The sequence below is a fragment of the Mytilus edulis genome, chromosome 3, assembly GCF_963676685.1.
Source record: "Mytilus edulis chromosome 3, xbMytEdul2.2, whole genome shotgun sequence".
NCBI lineage: Eukaryota > Metazoa > Mollusca > Bivalvia > Mytilida > Mytilidae > Mytilus > Mytilus edulis.
Window position 1 is genome coordinate 73,542,623 of NC_092346.1, and position 22,798 is coordinate 73,565,420.

Here is a 22,798-nt window from a genome sequence, read left to right on the forward strand (position 1 = left end):
ATAAAAATATTCAATCTTAATTTTGATTTGATTATTTTGGGCCTAATGATTATATGCATGCCGATCACAAGGAGTATCAAATTTGACAAGTTCATTGTACATATACATATTTGTAATATTTGATAACTTATTTTTCAATTAAATAAAGCTAAAAAACTTCAATTGATCATCACTTTCTATATATCTTTTAGCATTCCGTTGTGAACAAAACGATTTGTTACATATACTTCACACGTATTTCTATCAAATCTGACATTATTACAAAACCTATTAAATAAAATTCAGTCGAACTTGAAAATAAATGTGCAATCAAATATATATATGCAAGTCGTCAGCTGGTCAATTAAGTGGCTAGATGCAGATATCGTTGACCAACTGACCGCCGGGTCCTAAATATGTTGCTTTAAAAATTCTAGAAATAATAACGGAAATAAGGAATGAGTAAATGAAAATAAATTAAAACAGAACGACTGAATAAAATAAATTGATGTTCGATATCATGTATATTTCGTTTTATTTTTAAAATCTATACGACGCTTTATTTTTATCTAGTTTCCTAATCAAAATTATTAGAATGAGAAGATAAATACCTTACAGCTTCTTTTACCGTCGATCCTGAAATGTTCAATGTTATAAAACAATTTTAGCGTCTTTGACCTACTTTATCTTTTTATTCGGATACTTGTGGTTATCTTCTCCAAGTTCAACGGGAACATTAGAATAATCTAGAATAGAACCCAGATGGAACCAAGAAGTCGGGTTGCTATAACCAAACAACCCGGATGTTGAACCAGTTACCATAGTTTTGAACCAAAAAACCCGGATAGAATCAAGGTTCAGAACAAAACAACCCAGATGGAACCAAGGTTTAGAACCAGAGTGCCCGGATAAAACCTTATTGCATTCGGAATTCTCATGACTTTTTATACCTTCAACGTATTTTCCAAATCATTTATTTATTTAGTATATTTATACATAATTATATATAATAATTTAATTTATGAAAGTGAATATGAGAAGAACATGCATATCTGATCTTCTTATTTTGACACTACATCAGATACCTAATGTTTAAAACCAACTAATTATTCTAAAGAAAAAATGTATTGAAATTTAATATCATTACAAAATTTAAAATACACTATTCTTTTAGGAGTCGCTTTAAAAACAAATTTAGTCTGCAAATACGAGGATCTTTTTCAGAAAACGCTAAAGTTTTAACATGTTTCGGTAAACAGGTTGCAACTCCTTGTAGTTGTGAAAATTATAAACTGCCTTTTTGATGTGCTTCTTTGAAAGAACGCAGCAGTAAAGATTAGTTGTCATCTGAAAACAAAAGTATAAAAACAATAAGTTAAATCCACAAAACGAGTGGATTTTTCATCCTTGTTTCACTTTTTTTGAATTTCTCAACTTGCTACTTCTGTGATACCTGATCCTTTTAAAGAAAAATGTCATGTGCATATTATTTATAAATGTTTTCTGGATGAACTAATATAATAATATTTTGGGGTTTTTTTTTGTGCACAAAAGCAAGTTTGATCATTGTTGATTTCCTCTCAATCTAATATAAAATGTTTGTATAACTTTCTGGTAAAATGACTTATCTATGTTATATTTGTAATTCTAATCTGATTTTGTCAAATGTGTTAACATTTTTTCTATTATATTCATGTGTTATGGTAAAGAAAATTAATCACCGCCTTCATTTATAAGACTTGATTTTGTTCAACGTAATCTGTACGATGCTTTACGTTTGAAGTTAGAGTCAAAACAAACCGGACATAGCTTTTTAATATAGTTAATTGCTACCTCAATTTTCTATTGATAAGTATTGCAATGTGCATTGTTATTAAATGTAATATCAGTATTAAGTTCAAATATAATCTTAAATCAATCCTAATTCTATCTTATTTTTGAGATATAGTTTTAGTCATTCAAATATGACGTCATTTTTATGCCCCACCTACGATAGTAGAGGGGCATTATGTTTTCTGGTCTGTGCGTCCGTTCGTCTGTTCGTCCGTTCGTTCGTTGTACCGTCCGTTCGTTCGTCCGTCTGTCCCGCTTCAGGTTAAAGTTTTTGGTCAAGGTAGTTTTTGATGAAGTTGAAGTCCAATCGACTTCAAACTTTGTAAAACTGTTCCCTATGGTATGATCTTTTTAATTTTAATGCCAAATTAGAGGGTTTACCCCAATTTCACGGTCCACTGAACATAGAAAATGATAGTGCGAGTGGGGCATTCGTGTACTGGGGACACATTCTTGTTTGTGCTGTTTCAGAATTTCAAATGTGACGTAATTTTGTGTCTTTTCACCACTTCGTATACGTATGTGACGTCACTTTTTTTCACTCTTTGCGTTGAGGCCTTGACTAAATTGGAGGTGTCTATTTTTTGTGTTCGTCTATGTAATGTATCCGGGTTTTGTTTTCTGTAATTAGCTAATACTTCAGTTTTATTATGTATATCTTTTATAGATCACCCCTAGTTTTTTGGTGGGGTCATGTTGTTTATTCTTTAGTTTTCTATATTGTGTCGTGTGTGCTGTTGTTTGTTTGTCTTTTTCATTTTTAGCCATGGCGTTGTCAGTTTGTTTCAGATTTATGAGTTTGACTGTCCCTTTGGTATCTTTTGTCCCTCTTTTATATTCATTTGATAAAATTAACTGTTTCAAATAGCATAAATTGTTCTAAATAATAATGATGTTCTTATCCTAAGCAGAAAATCCTAGCCGTATTTGGCACAACCGTTTTGAACTTTTGATCGTCAGTGCTGTACAACTTTGTACTTGTTTTGACTTTCGAACTTTTATATCTGGGCGTCACTGGTGAGTCTTGTGTGGCCAAGGCGCGTTTCTGGCGTATTGAATTTTAAACCTGATGCCTTTTGTTAGCTATTATTTATTTGTTTCTTTGTCTAATATGTTTTCCTATTAATTTGTATTGTAGTCCTGTAACATTATGGTGTCATTTAAATATTATATTTAACATTGCCATTAAAGTGCGAGATTTGGCATGCCACAAAACCAGGTTCAACCCACCATTTTGTTTCTTAAAAAATGTCCTGTACCAAGTCAGGAATATTGCCATTGTTATACTATAGTCCGTTTATGTGTGTGTTACATTTTAACGTTGTGTTTCCGTTGTGTCGTTTGTTTTCTCTTATATTTGAGTGTGAATTCACATTACTATAAGACGTGTCACTGTACCTTTCTATCCCAAATTCATGTATTTGGTTTTGATGTTATGTTTGTTATTCTCATCGGATTTTGTCTAATGCTAAGTCCGTTTTTGTGTGTGTAACATTTTAATGTTGTTGTTCTCCTCTTATATTTAATGCGTTTCCCACAGTTTTAGTTTGTTACCCCGATTTTGTTTTTTGTCCATGGATTGACGAGTTTTGAACAGCGGTATACTACTGTTGCCTTTAGTTACCCGTACCAAAGTTTCAGGAATGTAGCAGTTGTTTTCAAGCAGTCCGTTTCTTTGTATGTTGTATGTTGGCGTTTGATTTTGTTGCAGTTCGGTGTTTCTGTTTCTCTGTTGTTTTCCTCTTAAAGTTGATGTGTTTCCTTTGGTTTTAATTTTGTAGCCCGGATTTGTTTTGTCTTAACCGATTAATGATTATTAAACAGCTTTATACGACTTTTGCCTTTATCATAATGCCTGGAAACTAAGTGTCCGTTATTGACAGCAGTAGTTTTGTCTAAAAATTAACTAAAGAATTTAACTAGCCTAAATAGTTATTGTTTAATAAATTTTTTCATCGACTTCTGTCATTAATAGTTGATTGATGAAATTTCAGATTATGGATTATTTTTGGAAACCAAAAAGGCGTTAATGTCAAAGTTTAATGTTTGACTTGCTAAAATAGTTTAAAACTTAATAATAACGTGTTCTTACATTTTATAGAAATCCCAGCTGCGTGTGTAAAGAATGAGAAAGTTAATCCTAGATCAAGGCGCTGTAAACGTCATAGAAAGAACAAAAGGGTTTTAGTATGTACAATTAGGAGTGCTGAAAAAATTATGAATGTCGAAGTAATTTCATCTGTAAAAAGTAGAAAGAAAAAGGCAAATAAAAGAAACAAGAAAGGAAAAGGAAAGAAAAACAAAAAAGAAAGTAAAAAAAGCAAAAGAGCAAAGCAGAGAAGAAGAAGAAGAAATCGCCGTAACAAATGTAGAGTTGTCGGCAAATTAAGAAGCAACAAGTTTTTAACCAGAGGAAACTGTAGAAGAGCAATATTTCAAGTCACATATTTATCAAGAGGTAGGAGTTAATAATCGTGTTTACCATTGTAAATACATATAAGAAGTTGATTGCAATAATTATACAGGGTATCCTTGTCAAACGGAGATAAACTAATCTACTTTTTGTATAAGGATTTTTTTTCATTTTCGAAAGAAATATTTCATTGGATTTTACATCTGCAGCTACACGTTTTCTCTTTGCTAAGCACAATGCGATTTTGTATTCGTTTTGAAAACTCTTGGCAACGCTTTGCAAAATTTTTAAATTGAACACACTTTAGTCAAAATTATGACTTGTCTGTTGTATCATTACCGTTTTTAGTTTTAAGTACATAGTAATAATGTATGCAATGTGTTCTTTTACTTTCTTGTACTGATAGTTTACTTAAACATACTCTTCTTATCATTATAAACATATATATTTCTTGTAGCCGGAAACTGTGAAAATGATTGCGGGGAAAATGCCGTTCTCAGAAAAGGAAAATGTAGATGTCCAAAAGGCCATACAGGAGATCCAAAGAAAAAATGCTCAAGTACGTAAATTTATAGCAGTTTTATCCTTTTACATAAATATTCCGGAAACAGTTACGATGTATAATTCATGAGACACATACACATAAGTTATGCACAATTGAGGCATGGTATACAATGTAATTATATTCTGATGTCAGTATCATGAATCAATGAACCATTATTAGAAAAGTGTGTGCAGTCAAATATTACATTTAACGAAATAGACAACAACATGAGATATGTAATTGCTGTTCAGTTCTACCAGCGTACGAAATAAAAGAAAAACAACTGTGATAATCCTGACTTGTAGTAAGAATTTTCTGACAAAAATTGAGAGTTAAAACTTGTTTTATAATTGGCTTCACCTTTCACCTTGATGACAGTTGTTTATAGTGGCGTCATGTCAACAAAAAAGGTACTTTGAACTTTGATGGTTTACTTTTATAAATTGTTACTTGATGAAGAGTTGTCTCATTGACACTCATATCACATCTTCTTTTATCTATATAACCCCAAACATTCATAATTGTTTAACGTGATTAAGTGGCAATCCAGTAACCACAATTGTGTAAAAATACATAGCACACATACAAAACAACTGACTTAAAAATGAAACAAATATACAAGTAAAATATTTTGTGGTTGATAGTATTCATGGTATACTACATGTAATGCGATATACAATTTTACGTTGACATGTGAAAACAAAGGTAAACAAAATGAAAAAGACCACTTTAAAAACTTAATGTGTCCAACTAATACCATTTTGAAATTACCGGTTTTTATAAAACTGAAAGCAAACAGATGATGACGAAAAATCAAGTATTTATTTGTTCCCCTTATATTTATCGGTTTAGTTCTTGAAGATTTGATACAGCTACGTTAATTACAGCACATGAAGACATTATTTCGTTAGTCAATATCTACTAAGCTATTTACCTCCCCATTAAGGTAGCACAATACAAAGATTTTTTTACTTCCAATCACTAACCTTTAAAATGGTGTAACTTTCTTTTGAATGCATAACAAATAATAAAAGAGGTATATATAGATAGATAAAAGATTAATCTTTTATATGAATGCAATATTTCTATTATGCAATCATTATGTAATATATGTATATATACCGAAAGAAACAACTGACACAAGGTAATGCTAAGGACTGAACGACACAGCTGACCGACATTCATTTTTACATTTGTAACAGACCGAGGACACAATTATTTGCAATTATCCCAATATTGAAAGGGGGGGTAGGACATCTATCGGGACTCCGGAATCGGGTGTTTTTAAGCTCGGGATTTCGCAATTGATCCTTTCGGGATCCGGGAATTCTTTTCCTAATTTCGGGATGTCGGGATCTAAATATCTTTATATTCTGGACCTCTGGATTTCATGTTCTTAAGCTCGGGATTTCGGGATCAGGACCCCTCCGACCCCCCCCCCCCCCCCCCAATGTTCCAATAACAAGCGGGCAGCTTTAAAGCTATATAAATTTTCAAATATATGTGTATGTTCGAACGACTCTGGAATCGATGTAAATAAATGAGATAAATTCCATAGTCTTAGCTGTACTTCGCAAAATTTTCCATGATTGTTTGTTCTCACTGAACTTCATCTGCGTTCCTTATTTGGTCTTTTAATTTTTAAGTCAAACGTCACTGATGCGACTTTTGTAGGCGCTACTTACGTACAAAATTATATTCCGGTATAGCTGATTTTATTTACCAAAAAGCTATGTTTTCGTTCGACCTTTTTTCAGAAATGTGTACATGTGTATCTGCTGGAGATCCTCATATACGAACAACAGATGGAGCCATGCTTCATGTGATGGGTGTTTGTAAATATATTTTGTCTGCACTGAAAGATACCAAAGATCCTTGTGCCTACACTGTTGAAACAACAACAGAAAAACGTAATTCAAGACCTGTCTCTTATAACAAGAGGGTAGATTTTACAATTGGAAATGTTGTTTATAGTATTTTGAAAGGAAGTGACGTTATGGTAAGTCAACTAAAATCAATATTCAGGTGAAATTAGCATGGCAGAAAGGTAAAGCAAATATAGTGTGTATAGGTTATTGTATATTTTAGTCGAAACCAAAAATAAATGAATGTGTCAAAAGTCTGTCACAATGTACATGCATCCAAATATTTTCAGATTCCATCGCAAATGAGTTCTAAATGGAATTCTATGTTTCTTAGATGACAACGGATATGTTTCACTTGTTGTTAATACGTTGCCATTGTACTTTCTCGAATATGACCTACCTTATAATACTTATAACCATATTGTAATTAATTAAGATCAGCAACATGACAAATTTCATATGTGAATTAGATTAGTTTATCCTTCTGGAGCACACGGGCACAACTCCGTTGTTGTTTTAGGTTTTTTCTTTGTTATGTTCATGACGCTCCGTCTCCTTAAGTTTTTCTATTGTGTTTTAAAAACTGTTTTTTTTATTTGGTCGGTATTACTTTTGTTTTGCAATGTAATTACTAGTCAATTTTCGGTTTCTGCGTTTAAATGTTTCATTGGTATCCCAATCTATTTTGAGAAACTTTCCACTCCAATCTTGAATAATGTTTTCCGTCTTTGTAAAGAATATATGTTTTATTTGTTATAGGCTTTGAACTATTTACCAGTAACTGCGAGTAGTCTTGTGTTCTTTTGTTATTTTTGTTAGAGATGTTTAAATGTCGTTGACGTATGGTCTGTGTTTGTGTAAGATGTTTTTCAGTTTTGTTTCGATCTGTTGAGTGTTATCTTTTTAACTGTTGTTTAAAGGTAGTTAGTACTGTGTCCTCTAACACCCCTCTTCCATATAAAGGGAGAGCGGAGCGACCACAAACAAACATAACCCTGCTATATGTGTAATGTGCATGTCGCAAGTAAAGAATTTGTAGTTTAGTGGTTGTCATTTGTTTATGTATGTCAGATGATTTTCGTTAACTGTTTGATGATATTTAAAGTCGTGCGTTTCCTCAATTGAATTATTGCATTTTTCATGTCTGTCTGTTTTATAGCAGTCTATACGATATTGCTTTTCCTCATTCATGAAGGCAAAACAGTTACTTATAATTGCCTACTATCACTTCATTTGAACTACAAGAACACACCCGTGATATCGCGGGTCCGTGACTGACTTAAAGTATATAACTATGCCTAAGCCTTATTTTAGTAATTGGTATTGTCATTTGATAAAGTCATGTCGATTATAAGATACACAGTTTTTTTATTTGCTTTCAAATCTTTCTGTTTGAACCCGTCGACCTGGAACTTATCAATTATTGGTAATATTAATTATTTGGAAAACAAAAGGTCCTGGCTATCCAGGAATGGAGTATTTTTTAATCAACAGCATTGTCCTATATTAGTTATCTTAGAAAGTCTTGCTAATTGCTGAATAAAACTACAATAGTAGTGTCTGCCCTTTGATTATGACCCGTGTATATAGCAAAATCCTAAATACACCGTTTGGTGGTGCGCCTGTCAAATGCGGAACGTACAGATAAGGTAATAGCTAACAGGTGAATATACTATTGGTATCGGTATCGGATTCGACCCGGAACTTGTTAATGATTGGCAATATTAATTATGTGGAAAACAAAAGGGTCTGGAGTGGTGTAATTTTTAATCTACACCATTGGCCTATATTAGTACTATATAGAGTTGAATTCTTTGATTTGTCGTTTTTACCCGATGACGGCTGACAAATTGGACTTCGTAATTTTAGTATTATGGATACAAGTAGTAGATATTTGTCTCATTAGCAATTATACCACATCTCAATTTTTACGTATCTTGCAAACGTGTCGTTTTTAAAATAGGGAGATGGGACATGTACCCTTTTACGGGTATTTCGGATAATGTAAAACACAAAATGTTGAAACAAAATTACAAATAACTTTCACAGAAATAAAACAATAAAAAAAATATGTCTTGATTTAACAGATTAATGGACAACTTGTTCCTGTGCCACAAAATCTTGATGCGGAGAATATAGTCATTACAAGGGAAGAAAGATCTATTGCGATACGTCATACAAAATGTGAAATTGATGTTAGTTATGATGGTAGACATAAAGTAATGGTTCAAGCTCCATTTAGTACATACAGTGGTCGTGTTACTGGAATGTGTGGAAATTGCAACAGAGATAAAGAAGATGACTATATGGACGGTGACGGGAATCTTGCTAAACCTCGTGCACTGCACTATCGATTAGGGCAAAAATGGAAATCTCCAGGTGAAAGGTAAGTTTTTCACATATTTCAAAAATTAGAGAAATGAAAAACTAGTACTTCAAATGACAATGAAGCTTTCACGCAACGAAATGTAAAAAATGTGTATTTAGGTTTATAATCTATAGGCAACATTAGTTTACCGATGTTCATATCTTATATCTTCACTTATACACGTCTGCTTTAGTTCTAACACCAACCATCATACTGTACAGTTCGGATCAACATCTGGTAAAAAAACAATATCCCAATAAAAAATGAAAGAATAAGAACTCCTATGATCAGTTTCAGGTGTTGACTAGACATGTAAAGTTTTATATTTGTTTCCTCTTTTCATACATTTTTGTTCCATCAAAAACGGTACATCACATTTACAACTGATCTTTACATGGCAAAATCAATCGCAATGTGTTAAAAAGACTTGTATGAGTGTTTGTTGATCCAAGGAAGGTAAAGGTGAAAAGATGTTTCAGTTTAAAAAAAACTATTTAGTTTCGATGATTAAAAAAAACGTACGGACCCTTTTAACTTCCTAAAATTAAACAGAAACAAAACAGAAAAAGAGATCGAAAAATGTTAAGAAATCATCTAAGGTTTATATATTTTCAGTTCCTGAATTTCAAAAAATATTTTGAAAAAAGCAGCCATAAATCTTTTTAAAAACCTTCTTCCGAAATTTTTCATTTGCATGTCATTTCTTAATAACAGGATAAGGTAAAGGGATTTTCCAATCGCAATTCTATCCAAGTACTCCATATCTTGATTTTTTTTTGTGAACGCACTCATTTAGCTTCTTGCTCAATAAACACTCTAAACATTATATTCAAGAACTTCTAGTATAATAATAATATGCGAGACAATACAATTTAGTTAGTATGACATTTTTACAAAAAATGGACTAGCTTCACAACATCTACAAAGTAGTCAACATATGAAATGTGTAGGTTAAAAACTGAGTTCACGCCTCATCCCATTCTTTATGAGTTTTGTTTTCTGAAACTGTACATTATAGACTAAAAAGATTAGCAAATAAGCATCCAAACTTCATTGTTAGAAGGGTAAAAAAGCCATGGTAGTAACAGGAAATTTCTCTTTTATTTACAAACAAGAATGTGTCAATAGACCATGAATGACAAACTTGCACTATCATTAGATATAGGAATATGTGGTGTGAGTGCCAATGCGACAACTGTCTATGTTCAATGAAATTGGAGTTCAAACTCAAATACGCTTAAAAAAATGCTTTTTTATTTAATTTTATACCAATGAAGGTCAATTGGGGATGGTTGTTTTTTGAATTTGTAAGACCTTTTTTTGGAATATTTTAACATCAATTACTCAAATAAATAACTAAGACACTGCTAGTTTTAATTTGTTTCGCATTGCAATGGATATTGATTTATATAAATAAATCAAGGAAAAATATTCAAAAGTATTCATTAAACAAAATATAAGTGAAAACTATGTTTTTTAAGTTGTCAAGATGAACAACCCCTGGCTACGTGTTCTGACAAAGCAACAAAAGAAGCTGGAAAAATGAATAAGTGTGGACTGCTCAATTCTAAAAATGGTCTATTCAAAGAAGCTTTTGTCGAAGGTTTTGACCTGTCGGAATATTATGCAAGCTGTGTATTTGATGTCTGTGAAAATCTCAACTTAAATTTACACTGTCAAATGCTTGAGTATGCTGTAAAAACTGCTAGCCAGTCTGAAATAAGAATTGATCTGACGGAGTGGAGAATTGTTACAAATTGTCGTAAGTTTGATTTTAACTGCATTATTCTTAACTTTGTTTTATGGACATTTTTGTCTTTAATTTCTGTAAATTCTGATCTATATTTCTGGATGGCTATTAAACACTCATTGTCATATCTAGCAAAGTTAATTTAAAAAATAACTTCCAAGAAACATCCTTTATGAGAATATTACATAAAAGGAAAATAAAAAAAATATAAACTCCAAGGCAAACAGAAAATCTATGCAATACTTATTATAACAAATTATTCAATACGGTGAGTAACGGTTTTTTTGTCAATTTGTTCCTGTAGTATATACTTTCATTGAGGTTTTAAATTTAAGTATTTGTTTTGAGCATTCTTTATGGAGGTAAACACAAATAGTGTATGCCTAATATTTTATAAAGTGTTTATTTGTTATTGACTGTTTATTCTGGTCTTTTTTATTGAAAAAAATAAGTATTTTTTCTAGAACAAACAGTATATTACTTCAAACAGGGCATTTTTTATTACTGATTCTTTTAGAGAATAATTTTTAACATAGAATGAAATTCAAAACAGTGTGGCTGTGGCCATTGATTAACACATTAAATTCATACATTGACTGGGACAATTTACGTGAACGTTTGTCTGTAACGACCACTGTTCACGACGTACCTACGATAGACATTTAAACTGTGGGGCCACCAAAGGTTTCTTAACGCCTTTAATTATAAAATAATTCGAAAAATTAATCAGGAATAACCGTTATGTTTTGATTTATATAATTGATATAAATCAAAAAACATCGTGTTATTTCTGATTAATTTTTCGAATTACTTTATTAAGGTGTTGAGAACCTTTGGTGACCCCATAGTTTAAGTGTCTTTAAAAAGTACATAGTGAGCAGTGGTCTTTACATACAAACGTTCACCTAAATTGTCCCAGTCAATGGATGAATCTAATGTGTCAATCAATGGCCACAGCCACACTGTTTTGAATTTCATTCTAATATGATTTATTCTTAAAAACTGCTGAATGATGATGGTCAACTGTGTGCACAACCGTTTTAAGGGAAGTAGTTTTATTTGATAAATATGATAATATACAAAATGGGTAGACTTGTTAGTGATACAAGTTAAGTGAATCTCTATAGAATATTTATTGCAAAGAAAGTGGCTAGAATACATGAAAGTAAAACTGAGCAAAAGCTTGATAAATCAATCCTCAAACAGATAAGGTTTTAAATATTGTTGTTATGCATAGCTTATAATGCACAGAAATGTAGGATGTCACTTTTATACGGGATGTTAATTTCACTAGTAAAACGCTTTAATAAATATAGTTATAGAAAAATAATATTTTGTTAAATGTCAAACTCTAAAACTCGGCGCCAAACGTATATATGATATTATAGAATAAAATAGCACTTACATTTTGTCTAAATGTTTTTTTTTAGCTCTTACATGTGATAAAAAAGTATGATATCTGATCGATTAGAAAGAAACAATACACTTAACAACTATAAACGTTTTAGAATAAATGCATGAACTCCAATATAATCGTAAAGCAAGTCATATAACCGTACATGCCTTTATTAATCGTGCAATTGTACAGAATGTGAATTTCCATAGAACGTTTGATCCGATATATTTTTATAAAGATGAATTATTACAAATCGTATTAAAAAAAAATGAAAACAAAAATTGTAGATTGATTTATCAAGATTATTATTCAATGTTTTTTTCAGCTTTGAAATGTGATAAAACATTTGTGGAATCTGACAAAGTTACCTGTATTCCGAATTGTATGGATACTGAGGCAGATAAAAGTTCCGAATGTGCCACAGCTCCGTACAGAGGGTGCACATGCGAGTCTGGAAAAGTTGAAAAAGATAACATCTGTGTAGATATAGCTGAATGTAGGGCTTGTTCCTTGGATATAGACACACGCAATTATAATGTGTTTGTAAGTGTTAAATCAGTCTAAATGTAAAATATAAACAAAAATAAAAGACAAAAGTCATATATGCTTCCTTCATATTCCGTGTCGTCAACGGTGTTTTCTCTTCAAAGGGTTTCTCATCCTTCATTCAACCGACCAGCCTTCAAAACCAACCAATCGATAGGTATCAAATGCTCTGGTTTGGTTATCAAACCAACAATACCAATCACAAACTTATCTCGTATCATCCAGTTAAAGATCTCCAAAATCATTGAAAGATTAAGATCTCTGAATTTACAGCTTTTACATTAATGTTAGCAAGACAAATCTTTGTTTGGCTTGCTTGCTTTGTTGGCATGGCAAACATTGATACAAACAAAGCTAGCAAGCCAGAATTGTCTTGCTAGAATTAATGTAACAGCTGCAAAAAAACAAACAGTGATACCTCTCAAGATAAAGAATATTGAGCATGATTAATTAAATGTAAATCACTGCATTGCTACTTCGTTGTTACAGGTTGGTGATACATATCCATATCAATCCGAATGTGGTAATTTTAAGCAATGTGTTGATAAAGATGGCAAACAAGCTCTTATCGAAAAAACTGATGTTAAATGCACTGGGGAAAAACAAGAGTGTAGAATTGAAGGCGGAACTAGGAAATGCATGTGTGTTGAAGGATTTGAACAAGATATTGATGATTCTTCCAAATGTATAGGTACGTTTTAAAAGTTGTGTAATTTAGACCACTTTTTCATCTGACGTTTTATGCGTTCCTAATATTAGAAAACTTGTTTTTTAAACTTATCTACAACAAAACGACAAGTTAAAATATAGTTTAATATTAATGTCGGTAGTGCTATCATCTGTAAAGATACATTTTCTCCTTATAAAGCTTAGTAGAGCATTAAAATCGAACACAACCAAGTAGTAATTGTTTCTTAAAACAGACTAATTTAGAAATCAGATAAAAATAATCTCCTTATTTTTGTAGGCAATGCGATACATCTCATCTCATATTTTTATGCTCCTGCGACATAATGTGGAGGCATATCACTTTTCCCCTGTTGTCTGTCTGTCATTTCGGGGTTTTTTGTCCATTCGTCCGTCCGTTCATTCGTTAGTCCAAAAAGTATATATATAAGACAGTCATGAAAACCGTAAGTTGGTTGCCTTCATTTGCAATATAATTAGTCAGCATTCTACTAAAGATTAATGTCTCGTATGCCAAAAATTTGAGTTTTTAGTATTGTCAAATTTGTAATATCTTTAAGAAAAGGTTGTAGCCGCAAGTATTGAGTTAAAGTAGAAACCTTTTGGCTAGATTTTCAGTCTGCAAACATCAGAATAAAACATAGATCATCATACTGAGTGTAAAATTTATAAATTCCTATGGTCAGACGGGTTATCATTTGTGTCTTACAGACAGCATAACAATTTCAAGTTGTATGCCAACAACACTGTTTGTAAGCAGAAAAAGGGAGTCATTGTCAATATTTAGTTCTTTTTTTTCTAAAATAGAATGAAATTCAAAACAGTGTGGCTGTGGCCGTTGATTGACACATTAAATTCTTCCATTGACTGGGACACTTTAGGTGAACGTTTGTATGTAACGACCACTGCTCACTATGTACTTTTTAAAGACACTTAAACTATGGGGTCACCAAAGGTTCTCAACACCTTAATAAAGTAATTCGAAAAATTAATCAGAAATAACACGAGGTTTTGATTTATATCAATTATATAAATCAAAACATAAAGGTTATTCCTGCTTAAATTTTCAAATTATTTTATAATTAAAGGCGTTAAGAAACCTTTAGTGACCCCACAGTTTAAATGTCTATCGTAGGTACGTCGTGAACAGTGGTCGATACAGACAAATGTTCACATAAATTGTCCCAGTCAATGGATGAATTTAATGTGTCAATCAATGGCCACAGCCACACTGTTTTGAATTTCATTCTAAAGAGTCCATTCGCTGAACTAATACACATTTAGTTTAAGGGCAAAATGAGGCACGCCTCTGGGTGTTTAATTTTCTCGTTGAAGACCCATTGGTTGCATAGGACTGTTAATTACTATTTGGTCGGGATGTCATCTTTTCACACATTTTATTTGCAATTCTCAGTTTTATTTTAGTCTATCATATTATTTGCAAATTTGTCTAAAAATTTGCAGAATTAATCGAAGAACAAGACTGATTGTGTACTGCTATTTTACCATTAAAGATAACAGACGATATTTATCTAAACGCACTCAAGAACATCTGTATCGTTTTAAAAGACCCAATAAATTCAAAAGTATCATTTACCAACACCTTAAGAAGCACAACCATCCTTTTAAATATTTAGCAGTTCAAACTTTAGAAGTAGTAAATAAGCAGCCTGGTGAATCGCATTCAAAGTTTGTACGATCACGGAAAATAATTGAATTAAATTGGATTAAAAAATTACAGACAGTTTACCCTCTCGGTCTAAATGATAATATCATGGGAATTGGTAATATATCTAGAACCAATTCCGTTAACATTTTGGATATAGTTTCTAAAACTGTTCGTAAAAAACGTTCTAACGGTCGTAGAACAAATCGCAATCAAAGAAAATTTCGGGCCAATCATACCAATATTTCGGACCTAATTTCTATTTCAAAAAACAACGGCAGACATTATCTGTTAACAAAACTCTGTTCGTTACCGGTTAATAAGTTAAATAAAATTTTGGAGGATTGCAACACAATTTCATATAGCAGTCCTAAGTATGAAATTGTTCAAATTATTATGGCATTTTGTTATTCTAAATTATTTCCCAAAATTGATCGCCCTGAAGATCATAAAAAACATTTTATTAAAATTAAGTATGTCAATAAAGGCTTTGATTTTGTAAATATTGCCGGTATATTTAACGACCATTCTGTTAAAGAACAAATTCCTGGATATTTTGACAATACTGAGCTACCTCTTATTTGTTATATTTACAAGAAATCTACCCGGAAATTTGTGTTTAATTATAGTCAATTGTGTAAAGATGTTAATATCAGTGAAAATACACCTACTTCATGTAATTGCAGTAATTCCGAATATATTTATGGACCCATTTCCCATGTTATAACAGGAGATCTTAACATCGTTCAAGACCGAGAGTTAAAATCATTCCTCAGTAAAGGACCTAAATATCGTCCCCGTCAATTATTGATTGGAATGAGTGTCGTAATATCATCCACGACTCACTCCATACTTACTGTATGAAATGGATAAAACGGGAAAAAGCTGACAAAAAATCTTTGGACTCTTTTTTTAATTCAGTAATGAAGATAGTTGATATACGTATTCAACATTTTAAAGAACATTTTACTATAAACAATAACAACAATAAACCTATTTCTCGTATCAAACATAAACTAAAAGAACTAGCCAAGGAATTTGTTTTTGTCCCGGCAGATAAAGCTGCTAATAATATTATTATTGTTTGACGTAAATTTTACATTGAGGTTCTGAAAAAGGAAATCACCAATTCACAAACATTCCAACTTACTCCATTTTCAGAAAACGAAATCTGTAACAAACATAAACTTTTAGGCACCGCTTTACAAGCAGAGCCAAATACAATGAAAGTCCCAACTATGTATTGGCTTCCGAAGCTACACAAAACCCCTTACAAATATAGATTTATTTCGTCTTCAAGCCATTGTTCAACTACTAAATTGTCTATTCTTCTTACCATCACACTTGGTACAATTAAAAACCTGATAATAAATTGTTCAAATAAGGCCTTCGAAAATAGTGGAATAAATTACTTTTGGAGTGTCAAGAACTCGTTGGAAGTACTTGATAAATTGCATGCTTATATTGGTGATTTTGAATCTGTTCAAAGTTTTGATTTTTCTACCCTGTATACCACATTACCTCACATTCTCATTAAGAAAAAATTCACACACCTAATTAAATGGGCTTTCAAAAAATCAGAATGTGAATATATATGTTCAAACTCTTTTAGGTCATTTTTTAGTAGCAATAAACAAAAAAACTATGTTAATTGGACATGCTTTGATACTATATATGCCCTTGAATTTTTACTAGATAACATTTTTGTTCGCTTTGGGGATTCCGTATATCGTCAGATTATCAGGATTCCAATGGGGACTAACTGTGCACCACTTATTGCGGACCTATTTTTGTATTGTTATGAGTTACAATTTATGACAAAAATAAGCAAAGACCCATCGAAACAACATCTGATAAACAAATGTAATAATACTTTTAGATATTTGGATGATATTTTGGCTCTCAATAATGACGACTTCAGTATGTATATTAATGAAATGTATCCTGTTGAACTTACTTTAAATAAAGCTAATACTAACAATGACCACTGCCCTTTTCTCGATCTTGATATCTATATCACTAATGGAAAGCTGAATACTAAAATTTATGAAAAAAAGGATGATTTTTCATTTCCTATCGTTAATTATCCGTTTTTAGATGGTGACGTTCCCTTGTCACCATCTTACGGTGTTTATATATCTCAACTTGTACGATTCGCTCGTGTATGTAACAATGTTTTAGATTTTAACGAGAGAAATTTATGTATTACTGAAAAATTATTACACCAGGGTTTTCGATATCACAAACTAGTCAAAACATTTACTAAATTTTATCATCGGTATAAAGACATCATTCGTAAATATAGCTCAACATGCAGACTTCTAATACGTTCAGGTATTTCACATCCAATTTTTTATGGTAATATTCTTTATAAAGCACAAAGGTGTCAGTATTCACCTCAGAAACTTACAAAACCTTTGAATAGACTTATTAAGAAGGGATATAATTACGATACTGTTGTCAAGTCATTAAAGATTGCATATTTTGGCGTTAATATTGAGTCACTGATAAGGTCTTTGCATCGGAACTAAACACAATTATTCTAAAAACAGTTGTTGGCATGACACGGGTTATGTTCTTCTCATATATGTTATGATGGTATGATACTAAACCCCTAACGGGAAGGATTGTGCCTGATGTTCATATGATGAAATCATAATCTTTCAGTCAGTTTAGTTGAAGTCTGGAGCTGGCATGTCAGTTAACTGCTAGTAGTCTGTTGTTATTTATGTATTATTGTCATTTTGTTTATTTTCTTTGGTTACATCTTCTGACATCAGACTCGGATTTCTCTTGAACTGAATTTTAATGTGCGTATTGTTATGCGTTTACTTTACTACATTGGTTAGAGGTATAGGGGGAGGGTTGAGATCTCACAAACATGTTTAACCCCGCCGCATTTTTGCGCCTGTCCCAAGTCAGGAGCCTCTGGCCTTTGTTAGTCTTGTATTATTTTAATTTTAGTTTCTTGTGTACAATTTGGAAATTAGTATGGCGTTCATTATCACTGGACTAGTATATATTTGTTTAGGGGCCAGCTAAAGAACGTCTCCGGGTGCAGGAATTTCTCGCTACATTGAAGACCTGTTGGTGACCCTCTGCTGTTGTTTTTTATTTGGGCGGGTTGTTGTTTCTTTGACACATTCCCCATTTCCATTCTCAATTTTATTACAATAAATCTGCCTTATTATTCTTGCATCGATGCTGCATTTGTGTTTTGCGTTCCATATTTTAAAGAATATTTAATTTATTCTGAGACTTTTTAACAAAATACAAATTATGTATCTGGTATCTTTGTTTTTTTATAAACAATTTTGTTTTAATATGAAAACTGATTTTATGAAGAAAAAATATCTTTCTTCCAATTGACAGTAAATTGCATAATTAATTGTTTTTGTCTCGTTATAATTTACCTTACGCTTTATAACTATTTCAACTTTTACAGAAAAACCAAAGCAAGAGGAGGAATTTACACTGCCAAATGAAGAGGAACCCAGTATGTATATATTTCTGTACATGCTAAGTATGAATCAACTATATAAAACACTTGTGTATACGAAATATTTGACTTGATCTGAATTTAAGACTCCGTATTTTTTCAAATGATCTTTGTATTAGATCTAGATGGTATATATGGTGTAGAAGTACACTGCTTCTCTCATTAACTCGTGTTTTAGTTGCGACTTTGATGTTTCTCTTTTTTGCGAATAGCGTTTATTGAACATTAGTAAACAATACTCGCCTTTATTTACAGCTGTTTCTGCATCTTGCAAAAAAGACATAATTGTTGAATGCACAGCTAAGACGAGAAAATTGAAGTCTTGTAAAGTCGTAGCATCAGATCTTCAGAGAGTTACAGACATTGAGCCTTTAGAGAGTTCATGTAATAATAAAGAATACAAATTAAGAAAAAAGAAGAATGCCGTTATAGTTAAAAATAAATGTTCTGGAAAATTCAAAGTCACGTATAGTATTAAAGGTAAATATTAGTTTTAAGATTATGTTTATGCATGTATCAAATCTAGACACTTATTAACCACAAATCCAAATTTCCTATTATTTGGGTTTTGTTTAATCAAGCAACCTCCTGTTCCGATTGAAGTATATTCGAAGCTGATACAAAAAAAACTTGATTAGGTTGAGTTTTTAAACTCGCATTACATGTTTATTTAAATAACAAAGTAAACTTTTCGATTTGTTCTTTCACGTTTGTTTTCATTAAAATGAAAGCAATCTTACATTCTCAGTGAAGTTTTATCTAGGAGGATTTGATTTGAGACACAGATAGAGACCTTTTTAAAATACAGAAAAAGACTGATATTTATACATGTCATATATTCACATAGTTTAGAACATTTTATCACTGCAGCCATGAACTATCTGTCTGTGGATATCTATAATACTAAAATAACGGGGTCCAATTTGTCAGCCGTCATGGGGTAAAAACGACAAATCGAATAATTCAACTTTATATATAGCTAATATAGGACAATGGTGTAAAAATTACACCACTCCAGACCCTTTTGTTTTCCACATAATTAATATTGCCAATAATTAACAAGTTCCGGGTCAAATCCGATACCAATACCAATAGTATATTTATCCTGTTACCTATTTCTTTATCTGTACGTTCCGCATCTGTCAGGAGCACCACCAAACGGTGTATTTAGGATTTTGATATTATCACTGGTGCGTTCTAGTATTTCTCTATAATAATAGATTTTATTTCACATGTATGGGGTACAATTAAAAAAAAACGTCATTGAATTCAAATCTGTTCAACTCAAAAAGAGGGACGAAAGATACCAGAGGAAGGATAAAACTCATAAATCGAAAATAAACTGACAACGCCTTGGCTGAAAACGAAAAAGAAAAACAGACAAATAATAGCACACAAGAAACAAAATAGAAAACTAATCTTCAGCAACAAGAACCCCACCAAAAATTGGGGGTGATCTCAGGTGCTCTGGAAAGGTAAGAAAATCCTGCTCCACATGTGGCACCCGTCATGTTGCTTATGTGATAACAAATCCGGTAAATAGTCTAATTCGGTAGGTCACATTCATGAAAGGGAAGGGGATTGTAGTTACGACGTAAGGAACATATCCGATATCATTTGTGAAACATCATTTTGTGCACTATACGCCCGCAATGCTTCTATTCTGTTCTGGAAAATTTAAAGTCATATATCGTGTTAAAGGTAACTATTAGTTATGAGATGATATAAATGTTGCTTGATTTAAAAAAAATAACCGGTAATTCAAATCTGTTTAACTAAAATATAGATTGTTTAGTTTAAAGTCTTTAAATGTCAATAGTAAGTTGCTTGATATAAAAACAAATCACATGAACTATAAAAACCTTAAGCTTAATGTTTTCAAACTACATATCTTACAAGTTCATTATCACTCTGTATAACGAATCTCTTTTTCCGACTATCTTAACATGTTGGATTGAGACTAATAAGAACTTCTTCCATTGGTCTATTGAAAACAAAGGTCAACAACAAGAGCTTGTTAGCTTTTAATCATTTATTTTGTATTGATAAAGGAAAGCAGCTCTGCTGTTAAAATGTGTTAGCCAAGCTAAATCAGTATTTAATGTACACTGTCACCATATGTTCACTATTTACCGATGATATTTTTTAGAAATGTATGATATGTAGGATAATATTTGTTACACAGTGTGTCAGTGACCTTATAAGATATAAACGTTCACACAAGACTACTCTATAGCGTGTTAATCTTTCCGACTATCAATATTGGTGGATTTATTCGTTGTATATAATATATAAATATTTTTAAAATGTCGTTATATTGATCATTATACGTAAACGTATATATACCTTTACATAATGAATTTAAACTGATGGCACGATTATATAAGGCATCACGTCTCAAATATTCAGAACATTCTTCCATTTTTCTTCGAATAATATCTACGTCTTAACATGTGTTTTATAAGTTAACATGTCTCTTATCAGTTAACATGTGTCTTATCGGTTAACTTTTGTCTTATCAATTATCATGTGTCTTATCTTTTTTGTTTGCAGACTGTGAAGGTAAGCTATAAATTTAACACTTTTTGATTTTGTTCGAACTTAATAAGAGACCTTATAGAGAAGGAAGTAGTAATCAACATGTTGTCAATGGATTTTATAAGTCCTGCATTATAACATTATCAGTTTCGGATTTCATTTAGATTTTAGCAATTGTGCACTTTTTTGTCAGATAGGTGTATCTTTTTAAACAGGAAATATGTATGTAAATATGCCAGTTTCATAGTAATTACAATGCAATTTAAATTGCAAATAATATTTATACTCTATAGGTACATTACATGTATGTTCTATCACCAGACAATATTTCAGTTGGATAACAGCAATTTTGCGTAACTCTGACATTAATCTTCATTTCAAAATGAAATGTAACAAACGTGATGACACGACTTTCCACAATGAAGTATTTTAGTAAATAAAAGAAAAAATCTTGATACAAATTGTGTTTCATGATCCTATCAAACAATGTAATTATAAGTATTGAATGCATCTTTTAGTCATTTATAGGGATGTAAAAGCATTGACCAGGCACCCATTTTAGACAATGTACTTTGGTCAACGCTTTTACACTCCAAGCCAATCGACTTAAAGCATTTAATTCTTAAATAACACAATATGTTGCCTTAAATAGTTGTAAAGTTAACATTCCCATCCTGTTTTGATTTTTTTATTGTGACCTACTTATCAAGTATCATTCATTCATTTTTGCAACTAAACACACGGTTTTTTAAAATGTGTACCTTGTTGCGTACTACTAAAGCAGCTTGCACATAAAGATCACTGTAAATTAATTGCGAAAATATTTATTGGGTTTCCACGACATCGAGCTTAAAGAAAAAATTCACATCTTTTGTAGCATTGATTTTTTCTAAACTCCGAATAGTTTTTTGTCTGATGTTAACTTATAATTCAATTTTGAATGTAACGCGTCTTCTGATTGGCTGTCGTTATTTTGTTATCAGCCCATATACATAATTTAGTCATGTGACCGTGACGTCATCAACGTTTTTTCATGGTTTTCTACGGTTTAAAATGGAATTAAGAATTAAATTATAAGAAATAACTGTAATATTTTTTCTGTCTATTCGAAATAACATAAAAAAAAAATGTGGTGCACACTGTTAAATAACCCGCTACGCGCGTTATTCAGTGTGCAACATATTTTTATGTTATTTCTTCATACACAGAAAAAATATTACAGTCATTCCTTAAATAATTGTTAGGAGTCGTAGTTAACAATAATGTTGATGGTTACGTTCATTTTTGTCTCGTTATAAATTTGACCTACATGTACAGTAATATAAATATTTAAACATTTACAGAACCTGAACCTGAAATTGAACCTAAAACACCACCACCAAAAGAAGAGGAACAAAGTATGTATATATTTCTATCATATGCAGGGTTTAATATAATAGTATTTATAAGAGTTTTACTCGTTTTACTAAACCATTTGACATACTCATACAAATATGATTGGATAACTACCATGAAAATAGACAAAACAATTTGTAAATTATAACTTTAATTGTCCACACAATGTTGCACACTGAATAACGCGCGTAGCGGGTTATTTAACAGTGTGCACCACATTTTTTTTTATGTTATTTCGAATAGACAGAAAAAATATTACAGTTATTTCTTATAATTTAATTCTTAATTCCATTTTAAACCGTAGAAAACCATGAAAAAA

The 22,798-nt window shown here is 31.6% G+C and overlaps 1 protein-coding gene across 1 annotated transcript in view; it reads left to right on the plus strand.

Moving 5' to 3' along the window:
- The window catches only part of LOC139515413 (zonadhesin-like), a 35,815-nt gene extending 16,778 nt beyond the window's left edge, over positions 1–19,037 (plus strand). Inside the window, exons 9-17 of the mRNA XM_071304984.1 lie at positions 3,914–4,270; positions 4,683–4,784; positions 6,527–6,768; positions 8,722–9,020; positions 10,484–10,764; positions 12,474–12,691; positions 13,184–13,385; positions 18,493–18,543; positions 18,802–19,037. Of these exons, the coding sequence (XP_071161085.1) occupies positions 3,914–4,270; positions 4,683–4,784; positions 6,527–6,768; positions 8,722–9,020; positions 10,484–10,764; positions 12,474–12,691; positions 13,184–13,385; positions 18,493–18,543; positions 18,802–19,037 (1,988 nt within the window). The remainder of the gene's footprint in view (positions 1–3,913; positions 4,271–4,682; positions 4,785–6,526; positions 6,769–8,721; positions 9,021–10,483; positions 10,765–12,473; positions 12,692–13,183; positions 13,386–18,492; positions 18,544–18,801) is intronic.
- Positions 19,038–22,798: the final 3,761 nt, after the last annotated feature.